Source organism: Phascolarctos cinereus, unplaced genomic scaffold, assembly GCF_003287225.1.
Source record: "Phascolarctos cinereus isolate Bilbo 61053 unplaced genomic scaffold, phaCin_HiC Scaffold_2;HRSCAF=192, whole genome shotgun sequence".
Classification (NCBI taxonomy): domain Eukaryota; kingdom Metazoa; phylum Chordata; class Mammalia; order Diprotodontia; family Phascolarctidae; genus Phascolarctos; species Phascolarctos cinereus.
In genome coordinates, this window is record NW_027555625.1 from 368701795 (window position 1) to 368718117 (window position 16323).

A 16323-nucleotide genomic window follows, 5' to 3' on the forward strand; every position below is an offset into this window, starting at 1 on the left:
ATTAAAAAGATAGGCTTTGATTTTTCCCACTCTAGCTACTTCCCTGGACTTCATCATTTCCAGAAACTCATCATTCTGCAAGATGAAATCAACTCTGACTCTCACACCTCATACTAATTCCTAGCCTGGCTACCCAACTCAGGAAACCTGTCCCTCTCTTTTCAAGATTATGAGCTCCTAGAGAACAGGGACTGTCTTTTGCCTATCTTTGTATCCCAAGTCCTTGGCACATAGGAAGTGCTAAAAATGGATGTGTAGAGGGAGAACATAAGAAATATGCCCTAGATGGAGGATTAGAGGAAGCAACTCACCTGAACTCTCTCAACATTCCCCTACAAACAATTTTAAAATAATGCCTCAAATAAAATTTTGCAGTAGTAGAGCCAGCAAAAGGTCAAGGTGAGATATTTTTCTGCCCTAAGAAAACTTAGGAGGTTGACAGGAGACATCTTTGAGACCAGAGGTGAGGCCTGTCCAGAAGTGGCTGCACCAACAGCACAGAGAACATAAGGGGGTTGGACAACTGGTCAGAAAGAGGTTACAGAAGACCTTTTGCTTGCACTGGTTACAGCTGGCACTGATTGGTAGCTCTATTGCCTATACAGAGTTCTGGGTTGCAGTTTCAGGATGGAGAGGAGCTCCTGTGGTCAGTCACAAGGGAGCAAGGACCCTAATCTCAATTCTAAGGTAAAGAAGAGTTCTAGCAGTTGTGGCTGCAGGGGCTCTTACCTTCCTGGTAAAGACCAGGAGAGTATTGACCAACCTCTCCCCGAAGTACACCACCTTGAAAGTACCAAAAACTTGCAGACCCCCAGACCTAGCTCTGAAGACAGCAGCATTTTTCAAGGTTCAAGCCTGAACCTTGGCATAGTGCCTCCCCACCCCCATGTGAGCCGAGTTCAACTTTAACATAAAATTCAAAGTCAAGAATTAAACTAGAAAAAATGAGCAAACAACAAAGATAGAACTTGACCACAAAAAGGTACTACAATGGTAGGGAAGATCAAGACAAACTCAGAAGACAATAATGTGAAAATAGCCACAAACAAAGCCTCAAAGAGAAATGCTAATTGGACCCAAGCCCAACAAGAATTCTTGGAAGAGTTATAGAAAGACAAAAGTGGTAGAGGAAAAATTGAGGGAGGGAATGAAAGTGATGCAAGAAAATTATGAAAAAAGAATTAACAGCTCAGTAAAGGAGACACAAAAATACTGAAGAAAATAATGCCTTAAAAAATAGAATAGGCCAGATGGAAAAAAAAAAAAAAGGTACAAAAATCTCATTGGAGAAAGAATGCCTTAAAAATTAGAATTGAACAAGTGGAAGCTAATGACTCCATGAGACTTTAAGAAACAATAAAATAAAATCAAAAGATGTAAAAATAAGGAAAGAAAGATAAGAAAATGTGAAATACCTCATTGGAAAAACAACTGACCTGGAAAATATATTGAGGAGAGAAGATAAAGAATCATTGTACTACCTGAAAGCCATGTTCAAAGAAAGAGCCTAGACATCATATTTCAAGAAATTATAAAGGAAAACTGACCCCAATATCTTAGATCCAGAGGGCAAAATAGGAATTGAAAGAATCCACCTGATTTGAGAAATGTCCTGATAGAGATCTCAAAATGAAAACTATTAGGAATATTACAGCCAAATTCCTGAGCTTCCAGGTCAAAGACAAAACATTTCAAGTATCCAGAAGGAAACAATTTAAATATTTTTGAGCCATAGTCAGGATCATACAAGAAAGGAATAGAGGGCTGGGAATATGTCCATAAGGCAAAGGAGCCAGAAGTATAACCAAGAATAACCTACTTAGAAAAACTGAGTATAATCTTTCAAGTATAAAATCAATGGATATTTAATGCAATGGAGGACTTGCAAGCATTCCTGATGAAAAGACCAGAGCTGAATAGAAAATCTGACATTTAAATACAAGACCCAAGAGAAGCATACAAAGGTAAACATAAAAGAGTAATCATAAGACACTCAATAGAGTTAAACCAATTATATTCTTATACAGGAAGATGATACGTGTAACTCCTAAGAATTTTATCATTATTGGTGCAGTTAAATGGAGTTTATATAGACAGAGGGCATGGATAGGAGTTACATTAGAATGATCTCCAAAAAAAAAAATGTAGAGGTGAGAAAGAGGGATGCACTGAGAGAAGAAAGAAGGGAGTGGTTGTTTTTTGTTCAGCTGTAGTGATGTCCAACTCTTTATGACCTCATTTGGGGTTTTCTTGGCAAAGATACTGGAGTGGTTTGCCATTTCCTTCTCTAGCTCATTTTACAGATGAGGCAAATAGGATTAAGTGACTTGCCCAGTGTCACACACAGATAGTAAGTGTCTGAGGCCAGATTTAAACTCAGGTCTTCTTCATTCCAGGCCTGTCACTCTATCTACTGTGCCACCTAGTTGCCTCAAAGGAGAGGTAGAATGAGGATTTTTTTCTTATAAAAGAAGCATCCAAGGAAGAGCTTTTACAGTGGAGAAGAAAATAAAGGTGGGAGGGCAACAAGCAATGCTTAAACCTCATTCTCATCAAAATTGGTTCAGAGAGAAGAATATGTGTGTGATGTGTGTGTGTGTGTGTGTGTGTGTGTGTGTGTGTGTGTATGTGTTATATACATACACTTAGTTGTGTTTAAAAATATAACTTACCTAATAGGGAAACAGGAGGGGAAGGGGATAAGAGAAAGGGAGAAATGACAAAAGGGAGGTTGGATTAAGGGAAGCAGTGCCTAGAAGCAAAATAGACTTTTGAAAAGGGACAGGATGGGGGGAAAAAAAAGAGAAGAAGAAACAGAAGAAAATGGAATGGAGAGAAATACACAGTTAACATAACTGTGAATGTGAATGGGATGAGCTCATCCATAAAACAGAAGCAGAGAGCAGAATGGATTAGAAACCAGAAGCCAACTGTATGATGTTTACAAGAGACACACTTGAAAGAGAAAGACACACACAGAGTTAAAGGGCTTGAGCAGAAGAAAATATACTTCAGCTGAAGGGGAAAAAAAGACAGGGGTAGCGATCATGATCTCAGACAAAGCAAAAGCAAAAATGGACCTAATTAAAAGAAACTATATTTTGCTAAAATGTACCATAGGCAGTGAAGTAATATCAAAAATTTCTACAGCAAGTTTCTCTGAAAAAGGCCTCATTTCTCAAATATATGAATATAGAACTGAATTAAGTTTATAAAAAAATAAGAGACATTCTCCAAATGACAAATGGTCAAAGGATGTAAACAGGCAAAGAAATCAAAGCTACCTATAGTGTTATGAAAAATGTTCTAAATTACTATTGATTAGAGAAATGAAACTTAAAACAACTCTGAGGTACCAGCTCATACCTATCAGAAACGATAAATGCTTGAAGGGGATGAGGGGAAAATAGTACGCTAATGAACTTTTGGTGCAGTGAATTGGCTCAACCATTTAGGGAACGCTCTAGAACTATTCACAAAGGGTTAGAAACTGTGCATTACCCTTTGACCCAGCAATACCACTACTAGGTCTATATTCCAAAGAGATCGAAGGAAAACGAAAAGAACCTACACGTATAAAAATATTTATAGTAGCTTTTTTGTGATAGCAAAGACTTAGAAATTGAGGAGATGCCCATCAATTGGCGAATGGCTAAACAAATTGTGCTATAGATTGTGATGAAGTACTGTTGTTGCTATAAAAATTATGAGGGGGATGGTTTCAGAAAAAAAAAAGCAAGCCTTATATGAACTGATACACAGTGAAGTGAGATGAACCAGGAGATCATTGTGCACTATAAAAGCAATGTTTTAATGATGATCAACTGTGAAAGACTTGGCTACTCTGATCAATACAATGATCAAAGATGATTCTGAAGGATTCATGAGGAAAAAAATGCTATCCATCTCCAGAGAGAAAACTGATGAACTCTGAGTGCAAATTAAAGTATAATTTTCTCACTTTATTTTTGTTTTTTTTTAATGTGGCTAATATTGAAATATGTTTTACATGATTTCATGGTACAATTAATATCATATTGCTTGCCTTTTCAGTGAGTGGGGAAAGTGTCAGAAGGAGGAAGAGAATTTGGGACTCCAAATTTAAAGAGAAAATAATGTTAAAAATAAATAATAAATTTTTAAAAAATAAAAGATGAGCCTTTGTTTCAGACCCTCTATAGCAAAAGTGACAAACACACAGGTAGGGCTGGCTGCATGAAGCCCACAACACTCCTGAGGGCAGAATGAAAGATCAAAATGTAGCTCTTATCTGATTTTAATGTGTTGGTTTATTAATTTTAAAAAGAAATATAAAGACATGGATGGTTTTCTAATACGTGACCTGTAAAGAGCGTTTTCACCTGAGTTTGATGCCACGGCTCTACAGTCAGGTTCCAAATTACTTTTCCAGCCTTATTTCCTATTATTCCCCCAACGTCCAAGCAAAATGGCCTACAAGCTTCAAGTCAATGAAATAACTGTGATTTCACCAAAGGCAATGCAGATTTCTTTTCTCCTCCTACGTCTGGAGAAAACGTGTCTATTTGCAATGTCTGTCCAAGATAACTGGTGAATAAAAGCTGACGGTTGTCCATACAACTACAGCTGTATATTATAATCTAAAAAATAGGCATTCTTCAACTACTTGGTTTTTTCCATGTAATAATTGGGCCACACTTTTTAGAGTGATTATGGATCTCACCTCTGAGGCCTTGGAATGTGCTGGGTCTTCAGCTCATAAACACAATGGCATCCACAAATAGGAACAACTGGAGAACCTCACAATCAATAGGAAATCCCTCCTTGACTTGCAACTTGATTTGCATCTCTTCCATGACAGTGCTGAACATTTTGACAGCATATAACTGAGTGTATTAGGCCTCACTGGATGTTCATGATCAGAGTGTATCTGAGAAAGTTTTCTCTTGTTTTCTCTCTCAAGGAATTTTGTAAAATTTTGACAGAAATATGCATGACACCTTGTTAGGGGAGAACTTTTTAGGTAGCATTTTGCTCTAACAAATCAAATGCTTTTTGTAACCAACAAAGAACGTGCTCGGAATTTGTATTCATAATGACTTTTGGTCTTTTGTGTCATAGTAGAGTCAGGAAGTGCTGTGGAACATTATTTTCAAAAGTCTGCCAATTTTCTTCCAATATTTTCAGCAAGAATCCTTTTGATGCATATGAAGATGACTCTTACGAAAAATTGCTATATTGGGGCAGCTAGGTGGTGAAGTGGATAGAGCACTGGCCCTGTATTCAGGAGGTCCTGAGTTCAAATTCGGTCTCAGACACATAGCACTTACTAGCTGTGTGACCCTGTGCAAGTTAAATTAATCCCATTGCCTAGCCCCCCCCCACCCCAAAAAAAAATGCTACAGATGGATGGGAAAGTAGGCATATGGATCAGTAGTGATTGATGATCTCTCATTCACTATTTCGGGAGGTAGGGTGGATAATAAGATCTGATAATTTTTTACACCTTTTTGTTATCTTCTCATCCTTCATAGATTCCTTGAGAATCAAGCCTTGAGAACAGTGGAAGATGAGGCGGAAAGTTTTATTTTATGACTCATCATGATTAACTATGCAAAACAAGACATCAAACTCAACTCATGTAAACATTTAATAAATTATTACAGTACTTTGTTACAAGTTGTCAGAATAATTTAGTAAATTATTACAATTCCATCCTAGGCACTGGAAAATTAACAAATAAAAGAAATAATCTCTGCCTTCAAGAAATTTTAATTCTACTAGGGGGCTACCTACATCAGCAAAAACAAGGTGACTGGAAAAAGGAGAATACTAATGAATGAGGAAACCAAAGAAAGCTTCATAGTGGAGATGAGCTTTGAAAGAAGATAGGGACTCTCAGGGGTGAAGGTCAGAAGTGAGTACTTTCCTAGCCTGTGCAAACTCATAGAGGCAGGAAAAGGAACGTGAGAAGGTAGCAGCCTAGTTTGCTTAGAACTTAATGTGTAAAGAGAAATAACATGAAATAAAGTTGGATAGGTAGTTTGAGGCCTAACTGTAGAGTGCCTTAAATACCAGGCTGAGAAGTTTTTATTTTCATCTTAAAGGCAATATGATGCCCCTGAAGAATTTTATAAGCAAGGGAGTGACATGGTCAGATCTATTCCTTAGGAAGATTATTTTGCCAGCTGTGTGGAAGATGAATTAGAGAACAGAGATGGGAAGTAGGGAAACTAATAAAAACTTTTTATAACAGTCCAAATGGGAAGTAATAAGGATCTATATAGGGTGATGGCCTTGTAAATTGAAAGAAGCAAAGGGATGCAAGAAATACTGAGGAGTTAGAATTATTAAGACTTGGAAAATGACAGGTTATGGTGGAAGAAGGTAGGGAGGTGGTAAGAGAAAGGGAAAGGGAAAAGATAACTAGTTCTTTGAGTTTGGTATGTTGACAGGGGAAAGATATGTAGCAGACAGTTGATGATTCTGCTTCAGGGAGAAAGTTCAGAAGAGAGGGCAGTTGATGATTCTGGTTCAGGGACAAAGTTCAGAAGAGAGGTTAGGGCTAGATACAATGATCTGGAAGTCACAAGAACAGAAATCACATAATTAGAGAACATCAGAGTGGCAAAGGATCTCAGGGGCCAGTAGTCCAATCCATTCTTGAGCATGAATCTTTTTTTTTTTTTTTTGATACATTCTCTCTGTCTCTCCTGGTCTAGAACTGCTTTGACCTGCTTGACTTCTGAACTACCTGATGCAATTTGTCCCTCCTTAGGCAGTTTGGTGCCCCCCAACCCCTCCCACATACACACTCTCAGGGGCTCAACTTACTGGTGCCTGGCAGTGCAAACCACCAACCTGCTTTTGTCCTACTGCTACTCAGAACTCCCAAGCTCAGACAGTCCCCCAGCCTCAGCCTCCCTGATAGCATGGATGACATGTGTGTGCCTAAATTCCCACCTATTACTACCGGCTCTGCCATTCAAGGTCAAGTGGGACAAGCCTATCACTTCTTCCACATGACAGTCCTTCAGTATTTGACAGTTCCTGATCCATACCACTTCCTCCCCTACTGGCTCCCCTCCTAAGTCTCTCTTTTTCAGGCTACTTCCAATGATGTTCATACAACATGTTCTCAAAGTCTGGCATCACCTCAGTCACCTTCTTCTGGACACTTTTCCAGCACATCAAAATTCTTCTGAAAATGCTGGGAGTGAACATTGTAACATCTCAGATGTGTAGTGTCTCAGAATGCAGCAAGACCATCGATCACCTCCTAAGTTCTGGGCACCGTACGTCTCTTAATGTACTTTACAACACTGTTAGCTTGGTCGGTTGTCATGCCATGCTGCTGTCTTCTTTTGAACTTATCATCAATTAAAATTTTTATCTTTTTTAAACAATCTGTAATCTAGCCAGGTTACTGCCCCACTGTCTCCCATCTTTTCCTTGTGAAGTAAATTATTTCAAACCAAGTGAAGTAATGCGCATATATCCTTATCATATTTAAGTTTATTTGATTAATTCCAAATGCATAATGATGCTGTCCTCAACCTGTTAGATTTGTGTCATCCATAAATTTGATAAGTATTCCATCTATGCCTTTATTCAAGTTACTGCTAAAAATATTAAATTGCTCAGAACAATGCATGAAGCCCTGGAGTAAATCTGAGATTTTCTCCTGGGCTGATACAGTGACACTGAGTACGTCTACTCATCTTTTTCCAGAACCACTGACTGTGATATTATTTTAACAAACTTCTCTGTCTTGTACACAAGGGTACCATGAGAGACTTTGTCAAATGTTTGATTAAAATAGGGATAATCTAAAGTCCCAGCATTTCCTTGATCTAGCTGTCTAGTAACCCTATCAAAAAGGGAAATAAAGTTTTAGTGCTGGGCCTACTACAAATTTATGCTATATGCTCTCAACTAGACCTACACTAAAGTAAGGCCATCCTACTCTTCCTTCCTAATTAATTACTTACTCACCACAGTGGCTATTCTAAAAGTTGCCTTCACTCCTTCAGCCTCCTACACCACCAGCTCTCCTTACCCTCTCAAATCAAGCCTTTTGCCAAAAGCTGTCTTCTTCCCTTTTCCTTATCTCATATTCCTGTGACATCATCCCCCACTATCCCTTCTTTCCCTCCAATCTCTGATGAAAGAGATGGCCTGTCTTCTTGGCAAGAACAACCCTTGATTCCAAGCCATTCTAACTTCTCCAGAAGATTGCTTCAACTATCATCCCTCCTCTCTGTCTAATCTGTGATCTCCCCCTATCTACTGGTTCCTTCCCAGATGCTTACAAATACATCTATCTCTCATACTGATTTTTAAAAAATCCTCACTAGATATTATCCTGCCAGTTAGATTTCATCCTTTATTTCTCTTCCCATTTTCACTTAAACTCCTTGAGAAAGTCATCCGAACTGGATGCTTCCACATCCTATCCTTTTAACCTCTTCTAAGTAAACCACATTTTAAATTGTTAAATATTTCATTTAAATGACATTTAAAATGACAACTATTTCATTTTGTTCCAACCTCTAACCTGAAATACCAGACTGCTCATGAATCAGGCTTTGCCTTTATATAAGAGGTAGCACTTGACTTGAGTCTTGAAAGAAATAAGGGAATACCAAAGACATAAGGAAGGAGAAAAAGAATTCCAGGCATGGAGGACATCAAATGCAAAATGGATGAAAAATCACATGAGAGAAAAAGCAAATTGCCAGTATGATTGGGTCATAGAGTACAACAAGAGGAGTGATGTGTAAGAAAACTGGAAAGTGGGAGAGGGCTATGCTATGAAGGGCTTTAAATGCCAGACAAAAGACTTTATATTTGATCCTGAGGTAACAGGGTGCCACAGAAATTTATTTAGGAAATTGAGGCTAGAACAGGGATGAGGAAAAACTAGGAAGGCTGGAGATATCAGAGGTGACAGTGAAGAATGGGGCCAAGAAAGCCTTATAGCATCTCCCCATGCAGAGGAGCCTAGGGAGTCTGTTTCCAGGAAGGATGTGATAACATGTAATAAAAGTGCCTGAAGATACTTGAGCGTGTGTAGACATTCTGTAACTGGTGACAGTCTGTTAATCACATGAGTAGGTGAAATTTTTTTGATTGGCTAAGTACTCAGAACAGTGACCAAGTTCTTTATCTATTATCTGGGCCTCCCCCTGTGACTGTCCTGTGGCCTTATCAGTTAGACAATCAGTCAACAAGCATCTATTAAGCACCTACTATGTACCAGGCACTGTGCTTCAGAACGGCTAAAAATCGTCCCTGCTCTCAAGAAGCTCACAGCCTGATGGAAGAAAGAACATGCAAACAATTGTAAAGCAGACTTCAGTCCTTTGCCTCTGCACTGTGTTCTTTTTCATCTCAGGTAAAAGGACTGGAGACTTCAACCTTGTGAGTTGTATAAGGTCAAGAGAGTAAGCCTCCTGGTGCCCCAATGCCATAATATCTGGGGTTTTCAGTCAATTTAACATGCTATCCTGGGTATGAAGGAACAACCTTCAGAAGTGACTGTCAGGACACCCAATCTGAAGGCAGCTACGCCAAGGACTCCTCTGACCTTAAAGCCATATGTAGACATGAATTTGATAGGACCAATAATATATTTCTACTGTGCAGAGGAGAATGTGACCTGAGGTTTGAGAAGAAATATTTATACTTTTGTTCTTGCTATATATCTAAGAAGCAAATGTGTCCTTTTGAAAAAGTAAAGTGATGTTAAGTGGTTAAACAGAACTGGAGTGCTAGTCACTGGCACCTAGCAATGGAGGGAACCTAAGCAGTAGAGGCTTGGGCTGATAACATTAAAGATACCCTACATCCTCAGGGATAACCCCATAGCTTTGAGGAGGAGATGTGGCCAGCCTAGATCTGGGAAAGAGAACCAAAACTCTTTTTTTTTTTTTGGTGAGGCAATGGGGGGTGGGTTAAGTGACTTGTTCATGGTCACATAGCTAGTAAGTGTCAAGTATCTGAGGTTAGATTTGAACTCAGGTCCTCCTGACTCCAAGGCTGGACCACTGTGCTGCCTAGCTGCCCCCTAGATTCTCTACAAATAGATTTAGTGACATGCACTGACCTGGGCTTCAGTATAACCACTTTGGTGGAAGATGTTGGGGAGATAGAATTGACAAGATGAGATAACCTCATAGAGAGACAGATGGATACAGCACAGGGAACTTGCTGAGAGAGGAGGATGTTTAGAAAATCCACTGAGAGGAGCATGACAGAGAATCAACAGGGGAGGAATGAAAAGACTTCTATGCAGCAATGGGGCTGTACCTCAGATGACAGAGCATGACTATATAGTTATAATTATAGTTTGCAGAGCTGCCTGTCTTTCTACAACATCTTTCAATAGTAAGAGAATAGGAACAGAGAAGGCAGATGGTAGGGATGATTTAGAGTTGGTCATAAATAGCAATAAAATAAGGGAGCAAGGGAATCAAGAGTGCAGTTGAATTAGTTAATTATAGGGTCAAGACTATGAAGAGAGGAGAATTGAGGCCCAAATAGGAGCAAGCAACTGGGACGTCAAGGAAGAATAGACATATCAGAGATGACAATGAGGATGATCAGCTGTATGATCCTGGGCAAGTCATTTGAACTCTGTTTGCCTCACTTTTCTTATGCGTAAAATGGGGATAATAATAGCACCTACCTCCCAAGGCTGTTGTGAGGATGGAGGACAACATTTGTAAAGTGTTTAACATGGTGCCTGGCATATAGTAGGCACTATATAAAGTTAGTTATCATCATTACCATTATTATAATTAAGAGCTCCATCTATCACAGGTAGAACCTTCATGCCAAAAATGAGGCATGAGGAGGCTTTCAGTGGAGGTTTATCTTACTTATTATGAAGAGATGATTAATATCTATAATGGACAAGTGATTGTCAGACAACTACGTGGCCTCTAAGGTCTGACCTTCCTAATTGAAATTAAAGATTTCACCCATGAATTCCAAGGAGTAATAGATTTACTAACTGTTCTTCCTAATGGTGGACATTAACCCCCTTTTCAGACTTTGGCCATGATGCACTTTAAAAAGAATGCTACGTTACAAAGGTTTTGTTTTTCTTTTTCCTAATGGTGGGGGAGGGGGGGAAGAAAAAATAATTTTTGTTAATTAAAAAAAACATAAATTTAAAAAATAGAATGCTACAGTATGGAAGTACCCCAATTGACTTCACCACCAATACAACTGGGTGTTGTTCTATGTGTATAATGATTGCTATTTTTCAAATTTATTGTTCTTTCAGAAAGTCAGACTCATTTTATGATAGTTTCTTCTAAGTATCTACATTATACAAGGTTCTATGTTTCCCACATGCTACACTCAGAAGTATCTACACACCAGTGATTAAACGTAGTGGAAAGAACACTGGATTTAGAGCCCAATGAACTGGATTTGATTCTTGAATTTCCTATTTATTATCCATGTCACTTAGTACAAGTCACTAAACATTTCTGGGCCTCGAATTTTTCATCTGTAAAATGAAAAGGTTGGATGTGAGGACGTGATTTTTAATTACAAGTTCTATAACCCTCAGCCCTTTCCTTTAGGGTGGTGACTATTACAAGTAATGACAGAAATCATGAGAGGGGAAGAAAACAAGCATTTATTAAGTGCCAGGCACTAAGCCAAGCACTTTACAATTATCTCATTTGATCCTCACAACAACCCTGGGAGGGTACTATTACTATCCCTATCTTATAGTTGAGGGAACCAAGGCAAACAGAGGTTAAGTGACTTGCCCAAGGTCACACAACTGGGAGGCATCTTTGGCTGGATTTAAACTAAGGTTTTCTTGATTTCAGGCCCAGAGCTCTAGCTACCTCACCACCTAACTGCCATAGACATCATAGGATCATAGATTCATAACTAGAATGGACTGAAATATGATTGACTCTAACTCATTTTACAGATGAGGAAAGAATTTCAGAAAAGTTAAATGATTTCTCTAAATCAATAGAATTGGGTGTTCTTTAAAAAGGCCTGGCAAACTCCCATGATTTTTTACTTTAGGAATGGTTTCATATTTATTCCCCATTTCTCCTTCCCTAAAAAGCTCCCAAATAGATTGTTTAATTAAGTAGCCATCAGTAAAATACATAATTGCTCTCTGGAATCATAGGACTACTGAACTGAGATTTCCTATAGCATTGACAATCATAGCATAGATTTAGGATCATAGTAGCAGACTTAAGGCAGCTAGCTAGGTGGTGCAATGGATAGAGTACTGGGCCTGAAATCAGGAAGACCTGAATTCAAATTCTGCCCCAGACACTTGCTAGTTGTGTGACCCTGGGCAAATTACTTAACTCTGTTTACCTCAGTTTTTCCATCTGTAAAATGAGCTGGAGAAGGAAATAGCAAATTAAACCCCAAATGGGGTTATGAAGAGTTGGACATGATTCAGCAACAATAAAACATAGAGGACCTTGGTATCTAATATATTTTATAGAGGAGGAAATCGGGACACAGAGAGATAAAGCAATTTGCAGAAGGTTGTACAGTTAGTAGGTAAGACTGGAAGGGACTCCAGAGGTCCCCTATTCCACCTCCACCCCCATTTTACTGATGAGAAAACCCAGTCCTATGGAGTTTAAATAATTTACCCAAGGTCACACAAGTAGTAAGACTAGAGCTAGGATTTGGATCCTAGTATTCTTTTTGCATATGGAAATTATTTAGTGGAAAAAGTACTGGCTGTAGCAGAAGAAGATGTGGGTTTGAATCCTTTTCTGACACATGTGGATGCGAACAAACCATCTAACCTCTGAGACTTAGTTTCCTCTTCTGTGAAATGAAGATAATTGTGTTACCTGTCTCATAGGGTTGTTGTAAGGAAACTTGTAAGCATTAAAGTACTTCATAAATCAGTTTTTTAATGTGTTTATGTTCTATTTTGTATTATAATGATCTGTGTATATATAGCATATGTTCTCTAACATACTGTAAACCCCCTGAGGGCAGGAACCATGTCTTGCTTAAACTTTGTGCTGTCCAACATCTAGCACAGAACTCAACACACAATATGGTATTTAAGAAATGTTGAATGAATGACTCAACCTATCAGTCTAAGAAGATTAATATCTCCTTTCTGCCCCCATCAGTTCAAAGACATGAGGTTGGATGAGTGAATATGTAATATTATGCTCAATAAAAGTTAAACCAGAATAATGTGTTGGTTCCTGTGTCTGCTGAACTCATTTCATTCACTGGATTCATCATTCCTATCATGAAAAATGATCTATCCTTGAGTCAAATGATCATGTTTTATATTGACAAAGGGCTCCTTTCCCTTGTGACTACCTTATAATAGAAAGGAAGGCTGATTCTCTTTGATTTTCATTTTGGAAAGAAAATTACTTTCTGACTATTATAATTCCATGGCTATTAACTAAAATAAATTGAAGTGTGAAAACAGTTAAGATGGCTAGCAGAAGGAACTAAATAAGAAAGGCTTCTTCTACTCAGGCATTCACTGAGGATCAGAATTGGGGAACCCAGAAAAAAGAATCCATTTGTTTGGTGTGTATCATTATTTTGCTAATGGATGTTAAGTTATACCCAATAATTGTTTCTCAAGCACTTTAAGGCTTACAAAGCCCTGTCCTTACAACACACCACCTGCGAAATAGAGAGTTTAAGGATTTACATCCATATTTTACAGAAGAAGAAACTGAAGCTCTGAGACATTAAATGGCTTATCCTAGGTCACACAGCCTACTTAGTATCAGAGCCATGACTTAACCCATGTCTTTTGACTTGAAGTCTAGTGTTCTCTCCAATATGAATGTATGTCTTCCTTGATTAAATTCTTGATCTGTCACCCATACATCTTATCACTGGGTACTAGGCCAGGGTGTAGGAATTGTTGAAGTTTCAGCCCAACCCTTCTATTTACTCTCTGGCTTCAACCTGTATGGCATGCCCCAGTTCCCTTCTTTATAAAATGGAGATTGTGAAACATGAGGGTGTTACTGGCTAGATGGCTGGTTCCTGGAAATAATCAGTAATGACCTATAGATGCTATTGATTTTTCTTTTTTTCCCACATAAGACATTATATTATTTCAATACTTTATACGTATGGGGCAGAATTTGAACTACAGCATCTCATTCATGCCTAGGAGTTGCCCCAGTGCAATGACCCCTCCCCCAACGCATATAAACATTGGTTTGATCCAGTAGGAATAGAACCTACCTGGCTAGGAGTTAGAAGGAAGCCACTGGACACTAATTCACTTCAGAATCAAGGGCAAATCACTTAGTTTTTGTGCCTATTTCATTATCGACAAACCTGGAAAAATAGGTAAGGATTGTGAAGAGATAGAACATAGACTATGGGAACAAACTGAAGAGCCAGTAAGGACCTTCGAGCATTGACTTTCAGAGTGGAAGCATTCTTAGAATCCTAGAACATAGAATGTGCAAGCTAGAAAGGACTTTGCAGAGACTCTCATTTTATGGAGGGAAAAAGTGAGGTCCTAAGAGGGAAATGAGTTGCCCAAGTTAATATAAGAGATGAGGCTATAAAGCTGTTCTGATTCTTCTCTCCACCAAACCAAGCATCCTCTCCTATGAAAGCTCTTTACCAAAAAACAAACAAACAAGCTATACCAATGGTAGGCATCATCAACATTATACAGGAACTCCAGTTTGGGAGTCACATCTGCCTTGGTAGGGAAAAGAATAATTTTTCATCCCTTCTAGTGACATTCTCCCAAATCACATTTCTGGAAAAAATCAAAGAGGACAGAGCTGCCAACATAGAAATGGATTCAGATATTCTTAGATAAATAGTCTGGGACAGCTATTCCCACCCGTTCTCCCACTCCACAGTAATCATAAACCGGCCCTAGATTTCAGCTGGGGGGGGGGCCAAGGCTCTCCTAGAACTTCTCAGAACTGGACTCCGCCTCCACGCTAATTCTGCCTCTCCTACCCTGCTTCAGTTTCCTAAACCCCTTGGCTCCGCCCCGCTCTTTCTGTCTCAATTCCAGGCCAATTTCCCGGGGCGTGGGCGGCTCCTTTCGGGTGGGCTGCAGCCTATCTGGAATGCGGGGAGTGGAGTAACGGCATAGAATGTTTAAGAATGACCTCGGATCTGGGGGCAGGGTACCGCTCCCTGGACAAGGAGAGTCGCCAGGTCATCAGCAAATATTAACCAGGTGTGCCTGTCTCTCCCGATCGCCGCCGTCACTTGGTTTAAACCTGCTGTGCGTCACCCGAAGCAGAGCCTCAGCAACTCGAGACATCACAATATAGGCGGCAGGGACCTCAGACTTCATCATCACCAACCAGTAACGAAAGAAAGAAAGAAAATACAAACAAACAAAAAACACGGGAAAAAAAAAAAGAAACAGGGGAAGGAAAACACACACACAAACAACTGCTCCATTCCAGGCTCGGACTGAGTTTTGCCTTCCTTCCTCCTCTCTCTTCCCTCCTCCCTTCCCCTTCCCCATTCCCTATTCCCTCTTCCCCTTTCCTTACCTTCCCTCACCCCTCCCCCCTCCCCCAGCGCTGGCCTACAGCCTCCACGGGAATGAATGTGTGTGTATGAATGAAGACTTGCGAGCGTGAGCGTGGGCGAGAGAGACGCTGGGGTAGCTGACTGCCCTCCTCCTGGACTCCAGGCGGTAGACCTGGTAGCCAGGCGAGGCCGCTTCTCTTAACAGGCCTCCTTCCAGCTCCCAGTATCCCACTTCTCCAGCTGTAGTGGAAGACCTGTCTGTGGTGCTCTCCAGCTGTGGTGCTCTCCAGCTGTGCTCCAGCGGGGGCTGCTGCAGAGCTCCTTTTTGGCCCCTCCTCCTAATCCTCCTCCCCTTAGTCTCTCTCTCCCCCCCAGCTGTTCTCTGCCACTACTGCTGTTGCTACAGCTGATTTGCTCCTCCGCTCCTGGCTTCGGCTTTCCTCTCCCCCCTCATTCCCCCACCCCACCCCCCTTCATGGCCGGGCACGAGTGGGACTGGTTTCAACGGGAAGAGCTCATCGGGCAGATTAGCGACATCCGAGTTCAAAACCTTCAAGGTAAAATAAATAAATAAATCATTCTTTCGTTAAGAATGGGTTAGATTGATGGCTCTTTAAAGGGTTCGAGAACTCTGATTCAACTCTACCCATTTCCTGTTCCCTTTGCTGTTTGGGTCAGGGATTTGGAGACCATTCATCCCCATCTCTCAGCCCCATAATTATACCCTTGCCTGATTTGGGCAAGGAAGCCTATGAGGGTTTGGACATAGCTGAGGGATCTCCAGGAACTTGGGATCAGTGCAGGTGTGAGAAGAGAGGGCAGAGGTGT

General features: G+C 40.0%; 1 protein-coding gene across 2 annotated transcripts in view; it reads left to right on the plus strand.

The window, feature by feature from the left end:
• Positions 1–15034: 15034 nt before the first annotated feature.
• The window catches only part of CLMN (calmin), a 169414-nt gene continuing 168125 nt past the window's right edge, over positions 15035–16323 (plus strand). Inside the window, exon 1 of one of the 2 annotated variants that reach the window (XM_078150428.1) lies at positions 15035–16052. In XM_078150428.1, coding sequence (XP_078006554.1) covers positions 15971–16052 — 82 coding nt within the window. In that variant the 5' untranslated portion in view covers positions 15035–15970. The remainder of the gene's footprint in view (positions 16053–16323) is intronic. The other variant, XM_021005139.2, reaches the window with a different exon arrangement.